Source organism: Sebastes umbrosus, chromosome 9 (genome assembly GCF_015220745.1).
Source record: "Sebastes umbrosus isolate fSebUmb1 chromosome 9, fSebUmb1.pri, whole genome shotgun sequence".
Classification (NCBI taxonomy): domain Eukaryota; kingdom Metazoa; phylum Chordata; class Actinopteri; order Perciformes; family Sebastidae; genus Sebastes; species Sebastes umbrosus.
In genome coordinates this window covers 14,516,039-14,530,006 of record NC_051277.1, presented here as the reverse complement: position 1 = coordinate 14,530,006, position 13,968 = coordinate 14,516,039, and the positions used below count along the sequence as shown (strand labels likewise).

Sequence of the window (13,968 nt, the reverse complement as noted above, 5' to 3'; positions counted from 1 at the left end):
AGGGGGAGGAGGAGGAAGAGGAGGAGGAGGAGGAGGAAGAGACAGGAAAGGATGTAGATGTGGATCCACGTCTGTCCCTCCAGTTCTCACGGCTGCTCCCATTGTACACCTTTCCCATCTGAGCAGCCCACGACTAGAAGGAGACAGACAGTGTAACGGCATTAAATATTAACTCGTGTTTCTTTCATCTGCGAACATTTCACAGCAGCACCTTGTACTTCTGTCTGATCTCTCTTTGCTTTGCCGCTTCCCCCTTGGTGCCGCTATGTTTAAAAAAAAAAAAAAAACACTGCAAAAGTGCCCTCTCTTGGATGCCCCTATGGTAGATAAACCATGATAAAGTGCCCTCTTGGGTGCCCTTAAATGGAGAAAACATGATAAAGTGCCCTCTTGGGTGCCCTTAAATGGAGAAAACATGATAAAGTGCCCTCTTGGGTGCCCTTAAATGGAGAAAACATGATAAAGTGCCCTCTAGGGTTCCCCTCCAGTGGAGAAAACATGATAAAGTGCCCTCTAGGGTGTCCTTCCAGTGGAGACAACATGATAATGTGCCCTCTTGGGTGCCTTTAAGTGGAGAAAACATGATAATATGCCCTCTAAGGTTCCCTTTAATGGAGAAAACATGTTAAAGTGGCCTCTATGGTGCCCTTCCAGTGGAAAAAACATGATAATGTGCCCGCTAGAATGCTCTTCAAGTAGAGAAATCGGGATGAAGTGCCCTCTAGGGTGGCCTTAAAATGGAGAAAACATGATGCAGCCGTACTTCCCTACATGCTAGTGAACTCTCTGCGCACTGGTGCCCCATCGCATGCTGCTAGTGCCCCATCGCATGCTGCTGGTGCCTCTTTTATTTTTTTCTCCCCTGCCACTGGATCCAAAGATTTTATAAGAAAGCTCATTTACCCCCGTTGGCTGATCCGTTATAGTCTCTCACTGGAAATGATCAATGCGGTGAGAATAGCGAATGCTTCCCCCCCAGCTGCCTGGGCCTCAGAAGAAAATTGAACTTATTGGAGGAAAGCCTCTTGCTCTTATTAACATAAGTGAGTCTGTTTCTCCCTCACAGGCTACGGAGCAGTCAGAGAGCTGCCGTTCAGGAGGCTTTTAAAGAGCCGGGGAGATGAGCTGAAACAGCTCAGGTAAACAGGTTGCTGAGGAGTGGCTGTGTTGACTGAGGCGATGCTATCAGACCCCAGGTAACTGAGCGTAGAAATTGGCAGTGCTTACCACACAGTGAGATAAATGCTCTAACTGTTAGAGAGCAATAGCTATAAATGAGAGTGTATTAGTGGGCCGCAATGGGGGTGCTTGTTTTATCACATTGCAAAAAAAAAAAACAGCTTTGGCAGCTCAAAAGAATTCAGCCAGTTCAGCAAAAGTCAAGCCTCAGGCTAAAATGAACGATCAAAATGAACCATGCTGGAAGTTTAAAGTAGACATTAAGTTAGCGTGTTGCTCATTTGTACCTGTTGCTGGCTATTGCTGATGCTCAGGTAGGGTTTGTAGCTGCGCCGGCTGATGTTGCGTAGCTCCTTGATGGCCTCGGCTGGCATGGACTTGGAGAAGCCGAGGCCACTCCAGGTGTCTGTGGGCGTCTGGACCTCTGTGACAACAGGCGTCCTCTGCATGGCTGACACAACACATACAAACACACACAGAGAACAGAAATACAGACTTAAAACCTGCATTAACTGATTTGTTTGGCAACCTAAGGGCAAGCTGGAAATGCGACACTGACATATTGTCACCTCACGTATTAGTTTTACACATTGAGCAGACACAGAGTGATATTAGCGTTCATTTTAGGGTCGTGTTTCTGGCCACTTGGGGAATATAAATCCATAATTTTCAGCTGTTTTGCAGTACATGCAAACTAAAGTGAAAGTATACTTTCTTATTTTAAGTTTAAAATATTAAAAGCACACTTGAATAAACTTCTTTTGGTAAGGGGAACTAAAACATTAAAGTTACATAAAACCAAAACAATGAGCTGAAAGGCTGTAAAAAGGTCTTCTGATAACTTTTCGATTTGACACGTCACTTTTCACATTACTCATTTGATTAATTTAGAAATATGGATTGTAGCAGCTTTAAGGAGAAATATTTGAATGAGCACACACTTTGAGAAAGTGAGTTAAAAAAATTAATTCACACTGCTACTTTTTGAAGCTCACAACATTGCATTTTGCTTCAGTCCGCCCGTCACGAAAATGCATTGCAGGTTTTCCACGTCTCCTGTGATAGTCTGAATTGGACATGCTGGGTTCAGGTGTTAAATAATGAATCATGAACATTGCCTCTCCTTGCCAGCTTGTGGCATGCTTAATAAAACTCAAATTGCCGAGGCTGAGACGGATACACACTCTCAAATGACAAACAAGTGACCCTGGGCCTCTTCTGGCAGTACGATCCATGTGTGAATGTGTGATTAAAAAAAAAACCTGTAACAGCACTCCAAAGAGTGCGATATCAATAGGATTATAGCTGGTGGGTTGTCACTTGTGTGGTATGTGTGTGTGTTTGTGTGAGTAAATGTCCCATTCATATACTGGCATATGGGTGTCTTAATGACTGTGAGGCAGATGGCCCATTCAAACTGCTAATTCATAATCCCATAAAGCAACACTGTGGGAATTTAGTACCATTTGGCTGCAGATCTTCCCAGTATCTCTCATTCTGCATGATGGATGATGCACTGTTTCCTGTGTGTGTGTGTGAGTGTACAGTATGAGGGCACACACACAACTGTGTCTGCATGCATGTGTGTGTTGTCTGCATTGTGCATCGACCCCGTGTGAATTAAGTAGGAGTGCCAGTGCTACTCTATTATAACTTTGGCACAGTGCAACCCATAAAATAGGCCCCCTTCATCAGTTGTCTTGGCAGTGAGCGTCGCTGAAATGAGCCCCCTCTATCAAAAGCCTGCCTCTGCTCGGGATATTAATGTGCTGCCTCCATAACATACTTGAATAAACTAAATAAGCTACTTCATCCTGGATAATCATGTGACATTAAATCGTGTTTTCTCATCAATATGACCGAAAAACTTGTGCACTTTTACAGCAAACTAAATAAATCCCTTGATTTAGTGTTGTTTGAGGAGCTTAGTTAAAGCACTGTTCCAATCTGTTCCCAGTTCAGCTCCAAAAACAACAGCTTGGCTGTATAGAGGTGGCTATTTGACGAGCAAAAACAACAATATACAGTACGTATGTTGGGCCAAATTCCCCTGCAAAATTCGTTTTTAATATATCTATCCGCAGCATGCAGCAACTATAGATCAATAAAAGAAAGAAATGTTTGCTTAGCAGTGGCCTAATTGTCGCTGCAGAAGCCTGTGCAGAGCTCTTGAATCCACAGTAGAAATATTAAACATTTAGGAGCACTAACCTCTGGTTGCCAGCAGTTTCTTCCTCTCATAGTCATAATCCTGCAAAGCACAATCAGGAAATAATAGAGTAGGTAAATAATGCATAAAATCTAATTATTTTTTCTCTGGCTACGGTGCACAGGCAGGGGGCAACCTAACACTTCCTGCTGCGGCTGTGGCGGTAAACTTGTTAATCCTCCGCTCAGTAACCTTTAAGAGTGAGAGATGACAAATAAGAAGGGAACCGAGCAAGCACAACAATCGATTCTCAAAATCAAATTGCACCGGGGTCAGGGATGTGCAAATCAATAGGTCACACAACATCACAAATAAAATGTTCCTGCTAGTTTCAATCTATCTACAGTTTGATGTAAAAGAACAAAACAGTTGAAGGCGTTAAGTCTTCTCTCTCACATTCACCCTGCTCCCCTTATAACACCTTCAGTGTCAAAAGTCTTTCAGGGCTTCAAAAACACTTGATTCTCTTTCCACTGAGAGTTAGCTGTCGCCAAATAAGGTTGTCCATAGATGCAGTGCATCATTTTGTGAGGAAACAGAGACCTACAATTCCTGTTTTTCCTCACCTCATCCTTGGATGAGTCACCGCAAATATCCTGAGCCGGCATCACATCTCTCCTCAGGCTGTTCCTCTGCTCACTCCTCCCTGCATCCATCTCTGCGTTCAGCAATCTGGCACATTCAGGAGACAAACACACACAGACAGACAGATGGAAAGACAAGGTTAGGTTATACTGTGATGGCTATTTCCAACATTTGAGAGCATATCAACACTTTCTTTCCCAGCAGCAGCAATTAGGATTTCAAAGATATAATTATGGGTTTTATTAAGGGAGAGCTGCTCCATTAAAACTGTTTTTTTTTTTATCCAGAGAACGAGAAAATGACAGAGACTAGATGAGGTCAACAAAGTTTCTTTTCTCTAACTGTTTTTTCTTTGTTAGCTAGATTTGTAGATTTTCGACAGATGTGGCACATGCAGGTGAACTCATGTTCCATTTGGGGACAAAATCCCCACAAGGTCAATCATATATATTTATGGTTAGGACTTGGTTATGGGTTTTGGTTTGAATTACCCTTAAGTTAAAGTGGAGGTAGGCAGAATATTTTTGGCATCATTGAGCAAAAAATCTATAATAACCTTTCAGCATATTGTAATTCAAGTGTTCTGAGAGATAACTAGACTTCTGCACCTCCTCTTGGCTCTGTTTTCAGGCTTTAAAAAATCGACTTTGGCCAATCACAGTTCATTTCAGAGAGAGCGTTCCTATTGGCTGTGCTCTGGCTGGTGGGCGGTGCTTGTATTTCCTCACAGATCTCAACATGGCTGCGGGGGTCACAAACTTTCTCATTTTACAGCTAAACAGTACACTACAATATGTTTCTGAAAACATTTGAGGCGAGAAATAGGCATTACAGTAACATAATATTGATTCATATTTGATCAGCGCTGCCGATTTGACCGCTTGATCGACTTTGAGAGTAATTTACAGACGGCTCTCACAGATGAAAGCTGGACGGCCGGGCAGCTGTGAATCCTGCAGATGCCGTCAGGAGCACCGAGGACACGAGAGGGCACAGTGATTTTTTTTAAGATTACCTGTACTCATGCACTACTGGTCAGGATTAGTGACCGTTTTATAAAAAAAAAAAAAAACTTTTTCATCATATTTGCTCCATTTCTAACCACTGCTGCTTTAAACATTATGACAAGTCATCAGGGAGTTAATGTAAACCAACACAGTGACGTCACAAGTGATTGAAAAACAGTGAATGCTCCCTGTAAGACGTTAGCGCCTGCCCTGTGGAATGGCGTCTCCCTTGGAACGAAAACCTTGGTAATCTCAGGACCCTGGAGACTCCCTCTCCGTCCCATCAATCCCACCCTGCTGAAGCTGCTGACTGCGTCACACACCTCAGATGATGACATCAGCTCCATCTTAGAGCTCTCATCCTCTGATTGGACAGACTGGTCCTCATTTTCTAGGATCTGAAGGAGAGGAGAGATGTGGTTGATTTCTGTTGAGGAAGGATTTGTTTTGTACTGATAGCAGACTGACTATACAGTGACAAAACCTTCTCCAGCGGCCGGCTTGTCTGTTCCCTTCAGTCCTGTCCTCCCCTCCTCAGCGTGAGGGCTGAGGCCTGGTGGAGGTGAGGGGCGAACTTAGTGCCAGTTAGCCACCTCTGGAGTGGCAGCTGGCACAGAGCCTGATCAAAAAGATGGGACATGATAGTGAAGTAAAAGCTCATATTAGTTTATACTACTGAATAAAACAGGGAAACATAAAAAAAACAGATGTAAACACTTCATTTACAGGTCTGCAAATTTCATGGTAATTAGGTGATAATTAGCAGGTAACCTATTTGAAATTTCTTTGGACTTACTGCCAAATTACCCCAATATTTACCTCAAAATTTATTGAAAATTACTTTATTATAAACATTATTTAATAATGATATGCTAAAATAGCATATAATTCTTAAAATAGAGCCCTTAGGCTTGAGAAAGCGGCGTCTGTGAGCTGCTCTTCATCGGAGGTGGAAAACCAAAACTAATAGAAGACACTTCTGATCAGGCACAAATATCACCATTGTGTGACTTATTGTCTACACAATGGTGATATTTGTGAAGTTTTATTAAGAATTTAAAATAGGTGATTTGCTAATTATTATCTAATTATCAGCAGACATGGATATAAAGGATATAATAAAGTCATTTTTTGATACATTTTGAGGTAAATATTGGGGTAATTTGGCAGTAATTCCAAAGAAATTTCAAATAGGTTACTTGCTAATTATCACCTAATTACCATGACATTTGCAGACCCTGTAAAATGAAGTGTTACCACTGCATCAGACACAATGTGAAACATAAGTTTGCATCGAATGCATATTTTGAATTGTGTGCATAAAACACAGCCAGACATGGGGGGAAATACAAGAGGTCCGTGCAGTATATGTGTGCAAGCTCACCCTGCTCAGAGAGACGAAGCTGCTGCAGCAAACATGTTGAGCCAATAGTGGGTCAGCCCGCTGCCGGCTAGCATGGGGTCAGGGGTCATCTCGGTTTACCTTGGCAGTCTCACAGGAATCCAACCCGAGGAGCAGGCGGCGGGCCTCATAAAGACAGGAGATGTTCCTTTCCAGACCTTTCACCACCACTGACTGGTAAATATACACCAATACATCAGTTTTACATCAGTATTCAACACACCAAAGTTCATGAGACAAACAGGGGAGACTAGCTTTGCATTCAAAATCAAAGCGAACATTCCAGAAATATTTCAATAGACATTTCTTATTAAACCAGCGAGTATGAAATAAGCAAGCGCTATAGTGTAGTCTTGAAAGTGAATTAAAAAACATGAGACTGGTTGGCAACAAAACAACAGAATTACCATTTAATTTTAGATGGGAGGAAGGGGGGTTCTAACAAGGACAAAGCAGCAACGCTACACTGATAAAGCCGTACCTTGCTGGTCTGTTTTACTTTGGGCTTGACACTAATGAAGACTCCCAGGTTTTGGCATCATCTGAGCCAGTTTACAAGAATCTGCCTCCCCGTCTTCACGCATGTCAAACATCAAACACACAGGCAGACAGTCCTAGATGTGCACACAAAGACACATTTACCAAAGATGAAGAAAACAACAATGAAAGTAAATTTTTACACATGCAAGCAAACAAACAAAAAAAAAATGCACTTGCTTGCCTCTCAGGATTGTTCATTAGCACAATTCAAACAAAAACCAAATGCCCCGCTGTACCATAAGCTGCTGCTGAGCTAGACACACTCCGTCGGGGCTGCCTGGATGAGCAGCGACGGAGGGCTCTGAGGCGCGCTGAGGTCTGGTAGGATGATCTGAGTCTGGGTCTGGTGCTATGAGGCTCAAGAAGTGAGCTCCATTCTGCCCCAACAGGAAGAGATGCTGCTGGGAGGTGACATCCATACTGGCTGCTCACTATGCCGCCTGTGACCTCTGACCCCAGCAGCAGATCCATCAGGATGCAGGTTGCCTTCTGCCAGGTGATGATAATTACATACATGATATTAGACCTTATTCTAATGTGTGTGAACGGGATTCAATTTGACTCTAAACTGTTTAACTCTAACCTTGACAGCAGCTGCGTTGCCCTGCAGGCCCCAGACGGTGCAGCAGCTTTCATAGAAGTTGGGTTGCGCCTGAGGATGAGGCGGCAACGGCCCGGAAGCTCACACTGACCCCCAGAGTCTGCACTACCTGCTGGATGAGTGGGGAGCCTGCATCTGGCAGAGCCTGGGGCACCAGGCTGACTGGGAGGTCAAAGGTCAAGGACAATGGCTGCAGGTCCTAGGACAAGGACGATAGGATGGAAAACAAGGCGTGATGGGGAGGAGGGGGAATAAAGAGATGTGAGACAGACAGTGGCTTTTTGACAAATATACCTGTCTTCTTTGTGCCAGCCATTCTATTAATCACTCTATTGATCGCTGTGTCTTGACGGGAGTGAAGAGATTACGCTTTGAGACAAATAAAAATTGATCTTTGCTCAGACTGTACATTGACCACTCACTCTTATCCTCCTCCTGGCTTCCTCTACTCCCTCTATGGGTCCAGCGATGGACACCTGGAAGAAGTTGGAAAAACAAAATGAATATTGAAATTAGTTAGTTTTATGTTTCTTGTCGAAAGCAGCAGTTAGTGGCTCATTAAAATGCTGCTTTATTCAAGATTGTTACCTGGTTGCTTTTCTCTCCCGTCCCGTTGTGGCGGTTGGAGTCGGGGAAATGGATGTGACAAGATGTGACCTCCATCACCTTTTTGATGTTTCCACCACCTTTCCCGATCACGTGGGAGTGCTCTGTGTAGGCCACGTCCATCTTTAAAGTCACCTTGTTGATCTGGTATTATATAAAACAGCCATGTCATTTGTGCAGATTACTTTTCAATACTTAAGATGTCCAAAGTCTGCCAACTAAAACTTTATACCAAAAAAGATTTTCCAGATAACTTTTTATACAAGGAAGCAGTAGCAAAGTAGAAAAACGTGTAAAAGCCCGTCATCATCTGTACGTTGTTCATTTAACTGTTCAGACAAATTGTGAAAATCAAGCCCCTCACCCTGGTTTCCAGCACTTCTAGTATCTTCTTCTTGGCTTCAGAAACATTGGCTCTTTTCCCCTCTACCTTTACATGTGGATCTAGATGGAAAAAAAGGAGCTCAGTTTAAGTTATATACACGTTACAGTAAATAGGCAATGGTAAATATCTGCGACAGGAAGGAGACGAAACACAGAATACTGCTGTATGTTGTCACCTTTCTTTGACTTGGCTCCAATCTTCAGCTTGGACGGCCATTTCACCTGAGGGTCAGTTTCTCTCATCACCTGTGGAAGCACAAACAATAGGAGAGGGTGAGAAAAAAAAAGAAAGAAGGAGCTCTCATTGTATGCCACAAATCACAACACATCCAGACACACAGCAGATCCCTTCGACCTGAGAATACAAAGCCTCATTTGCATTTCAAAGACTGCAATTATCACATCCATAAAACCAGTAATCACTGGCGTGCAGAGTATGGAACAAATGTTTAAAATGGTGAAAGGGATGCTCTCACTGATTGCTAAGCTGCATTTAACCAGGAGGCTTTATGCACTGATGATTATCAGTGGCATTCACTGAGGAGAGCAGCTTCATTCTCTTCTGGTTATGAGCAAAATGTTTCCCGGTGTAGTACTTACTCTCTCAAAAAACTCCTCTCCTGTCTCACCATCTCCATGCTTTGGAGCTGAAAGACACACAGCAAGCAAACATATAAAAAAACAGCCAGTTCTGCGGTGTGATTTGTCACGTTCATTCCCTCTGTTTACAGCACAAGTGTTCAATATCAAGCGTGTGTGTAAAGTCAACATTTAAATGTTGACTTGTCTGAGATTTGCCAAGCGACTGGAATAAGAGGTCGGCGGGAACATAAACAATTTTAAAAGGCCATCGCTCCACGGTGACATTTACAGGGTACGAAGGGGGGGGGGGGGGACCCAGGAACGCCCTCATCACTATGGTTACGCTGGCCGGAGCTGAGGAATGGGAAGAGAACAGTGTGTGGTGGAGGGAGGTGGTGGTGGTTGAGGGTGGGGGGCAACCACAAATTAGCCTAGAGACAGCTAATCACATCAATGGTATTTGATGACGTAAAGACCTCCCACTTGACCAAAAAATCAAAAAACAACTGCAAGATCAAGAAGGAATTTGTTTAAAAAATCCTATCAGAGTGAAGTCTCAAGTGCAGTCTGACAGGTTAACACCTGAAGGGATAAGATACAATATTTACTGCCGTAAAAAAGCACAGTCCCACATGCACACACATTATAAACAGCCCACAGCCCACAGTTATCGGAGCTTTCCCATCAAGAGTGTGCGTGAGGACAAACAGACAAACATCAGCCTCTATCTGCAGCCGTAGCACACACACACACAGAAAGAGTTTCCCCAGTAACACAGGGGAGGCATTTGTCATAAACCTGCCAAGCAGTGATAACTAACGGAGGCAGTTACCGCCGCTTCCCAGACAGGAATGATGATAGCAGAAAAGACTTCTGAATGCATAAGCCATTGCAGGTCATAAATCATTGTGATGCAGCAACAGGAGTTTAGTGGATGGCAGTTAACACTGATGGTGACAACAAGGACGCAGCCAGCTGGAGGCCCTGACAGGCACACAGGGTCAGTAGGCTGTGAGGAAGAGCACACGGGGACACGGATCTGCATCCCCATTCTCACATACACGAGACACATAAACCATAACATGATAATAACGCTATGATTGGCATCCAGAAACTTCCAGAAAAAAGCAGCTTACAGAGAAGAATGTTAGAATGAACAGTGCCATATGATCATCTCACCATACAACATGTTCTCCAGCTTCTTCCTGTCGATCCTGAACCTCTCCTCCACCCACTCCGGGTCCAGACTCTGCCCTCTTGCGTTCTCCAGCCCCGGCACAGAGCTTCCACCCCCTTCCATCCTCTTCCTCATCCCTCTTTTTTCCTCTCTGTCACATTGGGTCCTTGCTGGGCTCAGGCTTTTCTGTTGCTGGAGCCGGGTTCTACGCTAGTTTCCAATTCAGGCGCTGCTGGGTGCTATGGTTGCCGGGAGCGGAGAAGCCCTCCTCGGTGATGGTGGTGGCCATAGCAGGACTGAGCCCTCGTCAGTGTTTGTGTGTGTGAGGATGTGTGTATGTGATGTGTGTGACCAAGGAGACCAGCAGGGAGAGAGAAAAAAGGGGAGAGAGGGGTAAGAAACACCCCCCCTGTGTCTTTTCTTTAAATCCCCCGCCCCCTTCACTTAATTTAGTACACAAATCTCTCTCTCCTCAAGCTGTTTGAGGCTTGAAGGATTTGCCGCTGTGGCCTTGCAGTGCACAGATGTATAAGGAGAGTCTTTGCTATAAGCATGTCTTCTCTGTTTGAGGGGCTACAGACAGACAAACAAAATCTACAACTCTGCTCTGAACAAATCCTCTGTAATCCTCAGTTCAATGACACCAGATCATGTGGATAGATAGTCTATCTAGAAGGCCTATGATACACATTTCAACCCCACACACACACACACATCCTGAAAAGATCCTCACACCAGCACACACAGCTAACAAAATAAACGGGTCATCCAGTTGGGCTCCACCGCACATCCGTCCACGTCTGCCCTCCCTCCCCTTCGTCTGAATGAGAAGGACGACGGCTTGAGATTCCAGAGGTCGGGGTGAGGGTAGTGGAGGGGTGTTTCGCAGGCAGCCGTGAGTGTGTGGTGTTTGTGTGAAGGGGGAGCTTGCAACAATGCTTGGGATAAAAAAAAAAATTACAAAAAACAGTCAGTGGTGGAAGAAAATACTCTGTTACGACGTAAAGGTCCTGCATTCAAAACCTGGAAGTATCAAAAGTAAAAGTATATTATTCTGCAGAAAAATGCCCCCTGTGACTGATTATAAATTACAATATTAGAATGTTAATGCAAATAGTAGCATCCTAAGGAGTTGTGAGATTATTAAAGGGGACACCAGAGAGGTTTAAAAGGGGAAATAGGTGTAAACTGCTATAGTAACAAGTCGAAGACAATCTGCACATTGTCTCGCTTACTGCTGGAATAATTATTAATTTAAGACAAGAGTATTTTTCATTTCCATTCAAATTTTGCTTTCTTCTGATGTCACATATTCTCTTTTCAGTTTTCTCAACTCATAGTCATCTTAAACATGACAAGAGTCCGCTCTTCAGATATCAATCTTTAACAATGTGTTGTATTTTATAGACTTATTGTTATGTCAACTCTTAAGTAACTATAGCTTTATAGAGTAGCATCCAATGAAAGTACTGAAGTAGGGTACAAATACCTATAAATTTGTACTTAAAGAAAGTACTTGAGTTAGATGAGAGCTTTTTAATTTTCATTGAAATTTAGTTTTCTTCTGATGCACCTGTCAAATATTAGAGAGACTTTTTCTTTTTTTCTCAACTCATAGACATCTGAAACATGACAAGAGACCGCTTTTCAGTTTAACAATGTGTTATAGGCTGATCATCTGTTTTTATGTGAACTCTTAAAGCTGTATAATGTAGCATCCTATGAAAAGACTGAAACAAATACCTCTAAATTGTACTTAAGGAAAGTACTTCAGTAAATGTACTTAGTTCGCTGTCTTCAATAATACCCAGCTCCATTACTATGTTTTCACCCACTGCCTGGAATCCCATTCATCTGTGAACAAACAGGCAGCCAGAAAGTTGTGAACTCCAGTGACATATGGTTTAAAAGTTATATAACAAAAAAGAGCAAATGAGATTTCAAAAACTGTTTAGCACGTATTAAGTCCCCTCTCTGCTTTAAATTTCCCAAACTTGAGAAGTGAAGTACAGACTGAAACATGGGTAAAAACAAACTGCTCAATTAGTCTAGCCTGGTGGGACTCTGTTTCCAGCTCAACTCATATTGCCCAGACAAATTTGGCCCCAGGCGAATCAGCAAATATCATTTGGCAGAGCAGAGATCCTGCTAACATTAAAAACTACTGCAGGCTAGACTTATTTGCCCGAGGAGGACGGTAAGTGAAAGACGATGACTGTGTCACCATGGAAACAGGTCAAGGAGGGAATTATTCCAAGTTTAATCTGACAGTACAACAGCAGATCTCCTCCCTCCAGCCCCCTGTTCAGCCCCATCTGACTGGAAGAGTGTGTCTTTCCAGGAAGAGTCGGTGCGTGCGTCACTGTTTGATCCATGGGTCGACTAAAGAATAGCCAAACCTTCCTGCAGGGTGACGGATGAGCTGTGGGCGGTTTACTAAATCATCCCCTGAAACCATGAGTGAATCCTCTATTCATCTAGATAGATACATAGATAGATAGATAGATCAATACAACATATTTCACATTTTACACACAATTTTCTCACATTTACTCTAAAACTTAATGTGTCCTCAGATAAAGTGTGTAAGAGAGAGAAGTGCTACAGATGCAAGAAGTCTCTGCTTTGATGGCAAAAGGTGAGTTGATTAAGTACCCTATTTATGCAGCTTGTAACCTCTATATATACTGTATATACACCTGAGCCTATAGTTAAAAACAGGGTAGTGTCGGGGGTGTATGAGTAAGACTGGCTCCTTTGTAATACTGCACAGATAACAGCCTTTTCATCACATTCAATTTCAACTCAGCTTTAAACTTCACAGGGTCCTGAAAGCCCTGCAACACAGATCAGGAAATAGTTCTGCCCATACCAGGAGTATAGATAAACTGAGGTTTTGAGTCCAAGTAGCCCCACAAACACCACCTCTAATTAAATATTTATTTAAACATATCGTCAACAGATGAAATAAAAAAAGCCTCGCCTTTACAAGATAAAAATATTATGATAATAGCCCAAATGTAAGTCTATGGGAAAAAGTATTTTTGGGCCACTTGGATCAACGACCGGCCATCTTCCCGGGGGCTTGCAAGGCCTATTGAAGAAAGCTGTTTTTTTTTTGTTTTTTAAGGTTTTTTTTTATTCAAAATGACAGTATACATAGTAACAGCAGAAAACATTAAACCATTTACATACAGAAGAAGCATAGCGAAAACATAAACAAAGAGCTGTGCCAAACAGAAAAGGACAACAGAAATGAAACAAAACTAACATCAAATAAAAAAAAAAATTGAAAAAAAGACCACCCGAGAGTATGACAATAACTTCACTTAAAAACTTTAAAGATATTGCATACATTCATTGTTTTCATGCTTTTTTGTTTTGTGAGGAAGAAATTGTTGATAGTATAGATCCATTCTTTTATAAATCTTATAAAATTCTTATTCTTCTCTTCTTAAATTCAACAATCTTATTTGTTAGAAGGAACTTTTGCAGTAAGGGACCAAACCTTCTTCCAGTCAATATCACTAACAAAATTACTCCAATAAAATGTTGCTGCTGGAATAGAAACCATGCTGTCCTGAAACCAGTCCCGTATTCTGGAGTTCATACCCTATTAACGATTGAAGGAGGCTGGTTCACGTTTCATCAATGCATCATATCTTTGGGGGTTTTTTCTATTTATTTTTTTTTATT

General features: G+C 42.5%; 1 protein-coding gene across 1 annotated transcript in view; it reads right to left on the bottom strand.

Annotated features, from left to right (window-relative positions):
• The window catches only part of bicc2 (bicaudal C homolog 2), a 32,461-nt gene extending 21,900 nt beyond the window's left edge, over positions 1-10,561 (bottom strand). The window contains 28 exon segments of the mRNA XM_037780297.1: positions 3-133; positions 1,467-1,630; positions 3,391-3,430; positions 3,955-4,060; positions 5,169-5,212; positions 5,214-5,378; positions 5,465-5,482; positions 5,484-5,599; positions 6,365-6,395; positions 6,397-6,459; positions 6,461-6,556; positions 6,864-6,917; positions 6,919-6,996; positions 7,159-7,202; positions 7,205-7,271; positions 7,273-7,341; positions 7,343-7,411; positions 7,506-7,589; positions 7,591-7,722; positions 7,946-7,999; positions 8,112-8,273; positions 8,494-8,573; positions 8,690-8,759; positions 9,114-9,160; positions 10,275-10,452; positions 10,455-10,499; positions 10,501-10,536; positions 10,538-10,561. Of these exon segments, the coding sequence (XP_037636225.1) occupies positions 3-133; positions 1,467-1,630; positions 3,391-3,430; positions 3,955-4,060; positions 5,169-5,212; positions 5,214-5,378; positions 5,465-5,482; positions 5,484-5,599; positions 6,365-6,395; positions 6,397-6,459; positions 6,461-6,556; positions 6,864-6,917; positions 6,919-6,996; positions 7,159-7,202; positions 7,205-7,271; positions 7,273-7,341; positions 7,343-7,411; positions 7,506-7,589; positions 7,591-7,722; positions 7,946-7,999; positions 8,112-8,273; positions 8,494-8,573; positions 8,690-8,759; positions 9,114-9,160; positions 10,275-10,452; positions 10,455-10,499; positions 10,501-10,536; positions 10,538-10,561 (2,267 nt within the window).
• Positions 10,562-13,968: the final 3,407 nt, after the last annotated feature.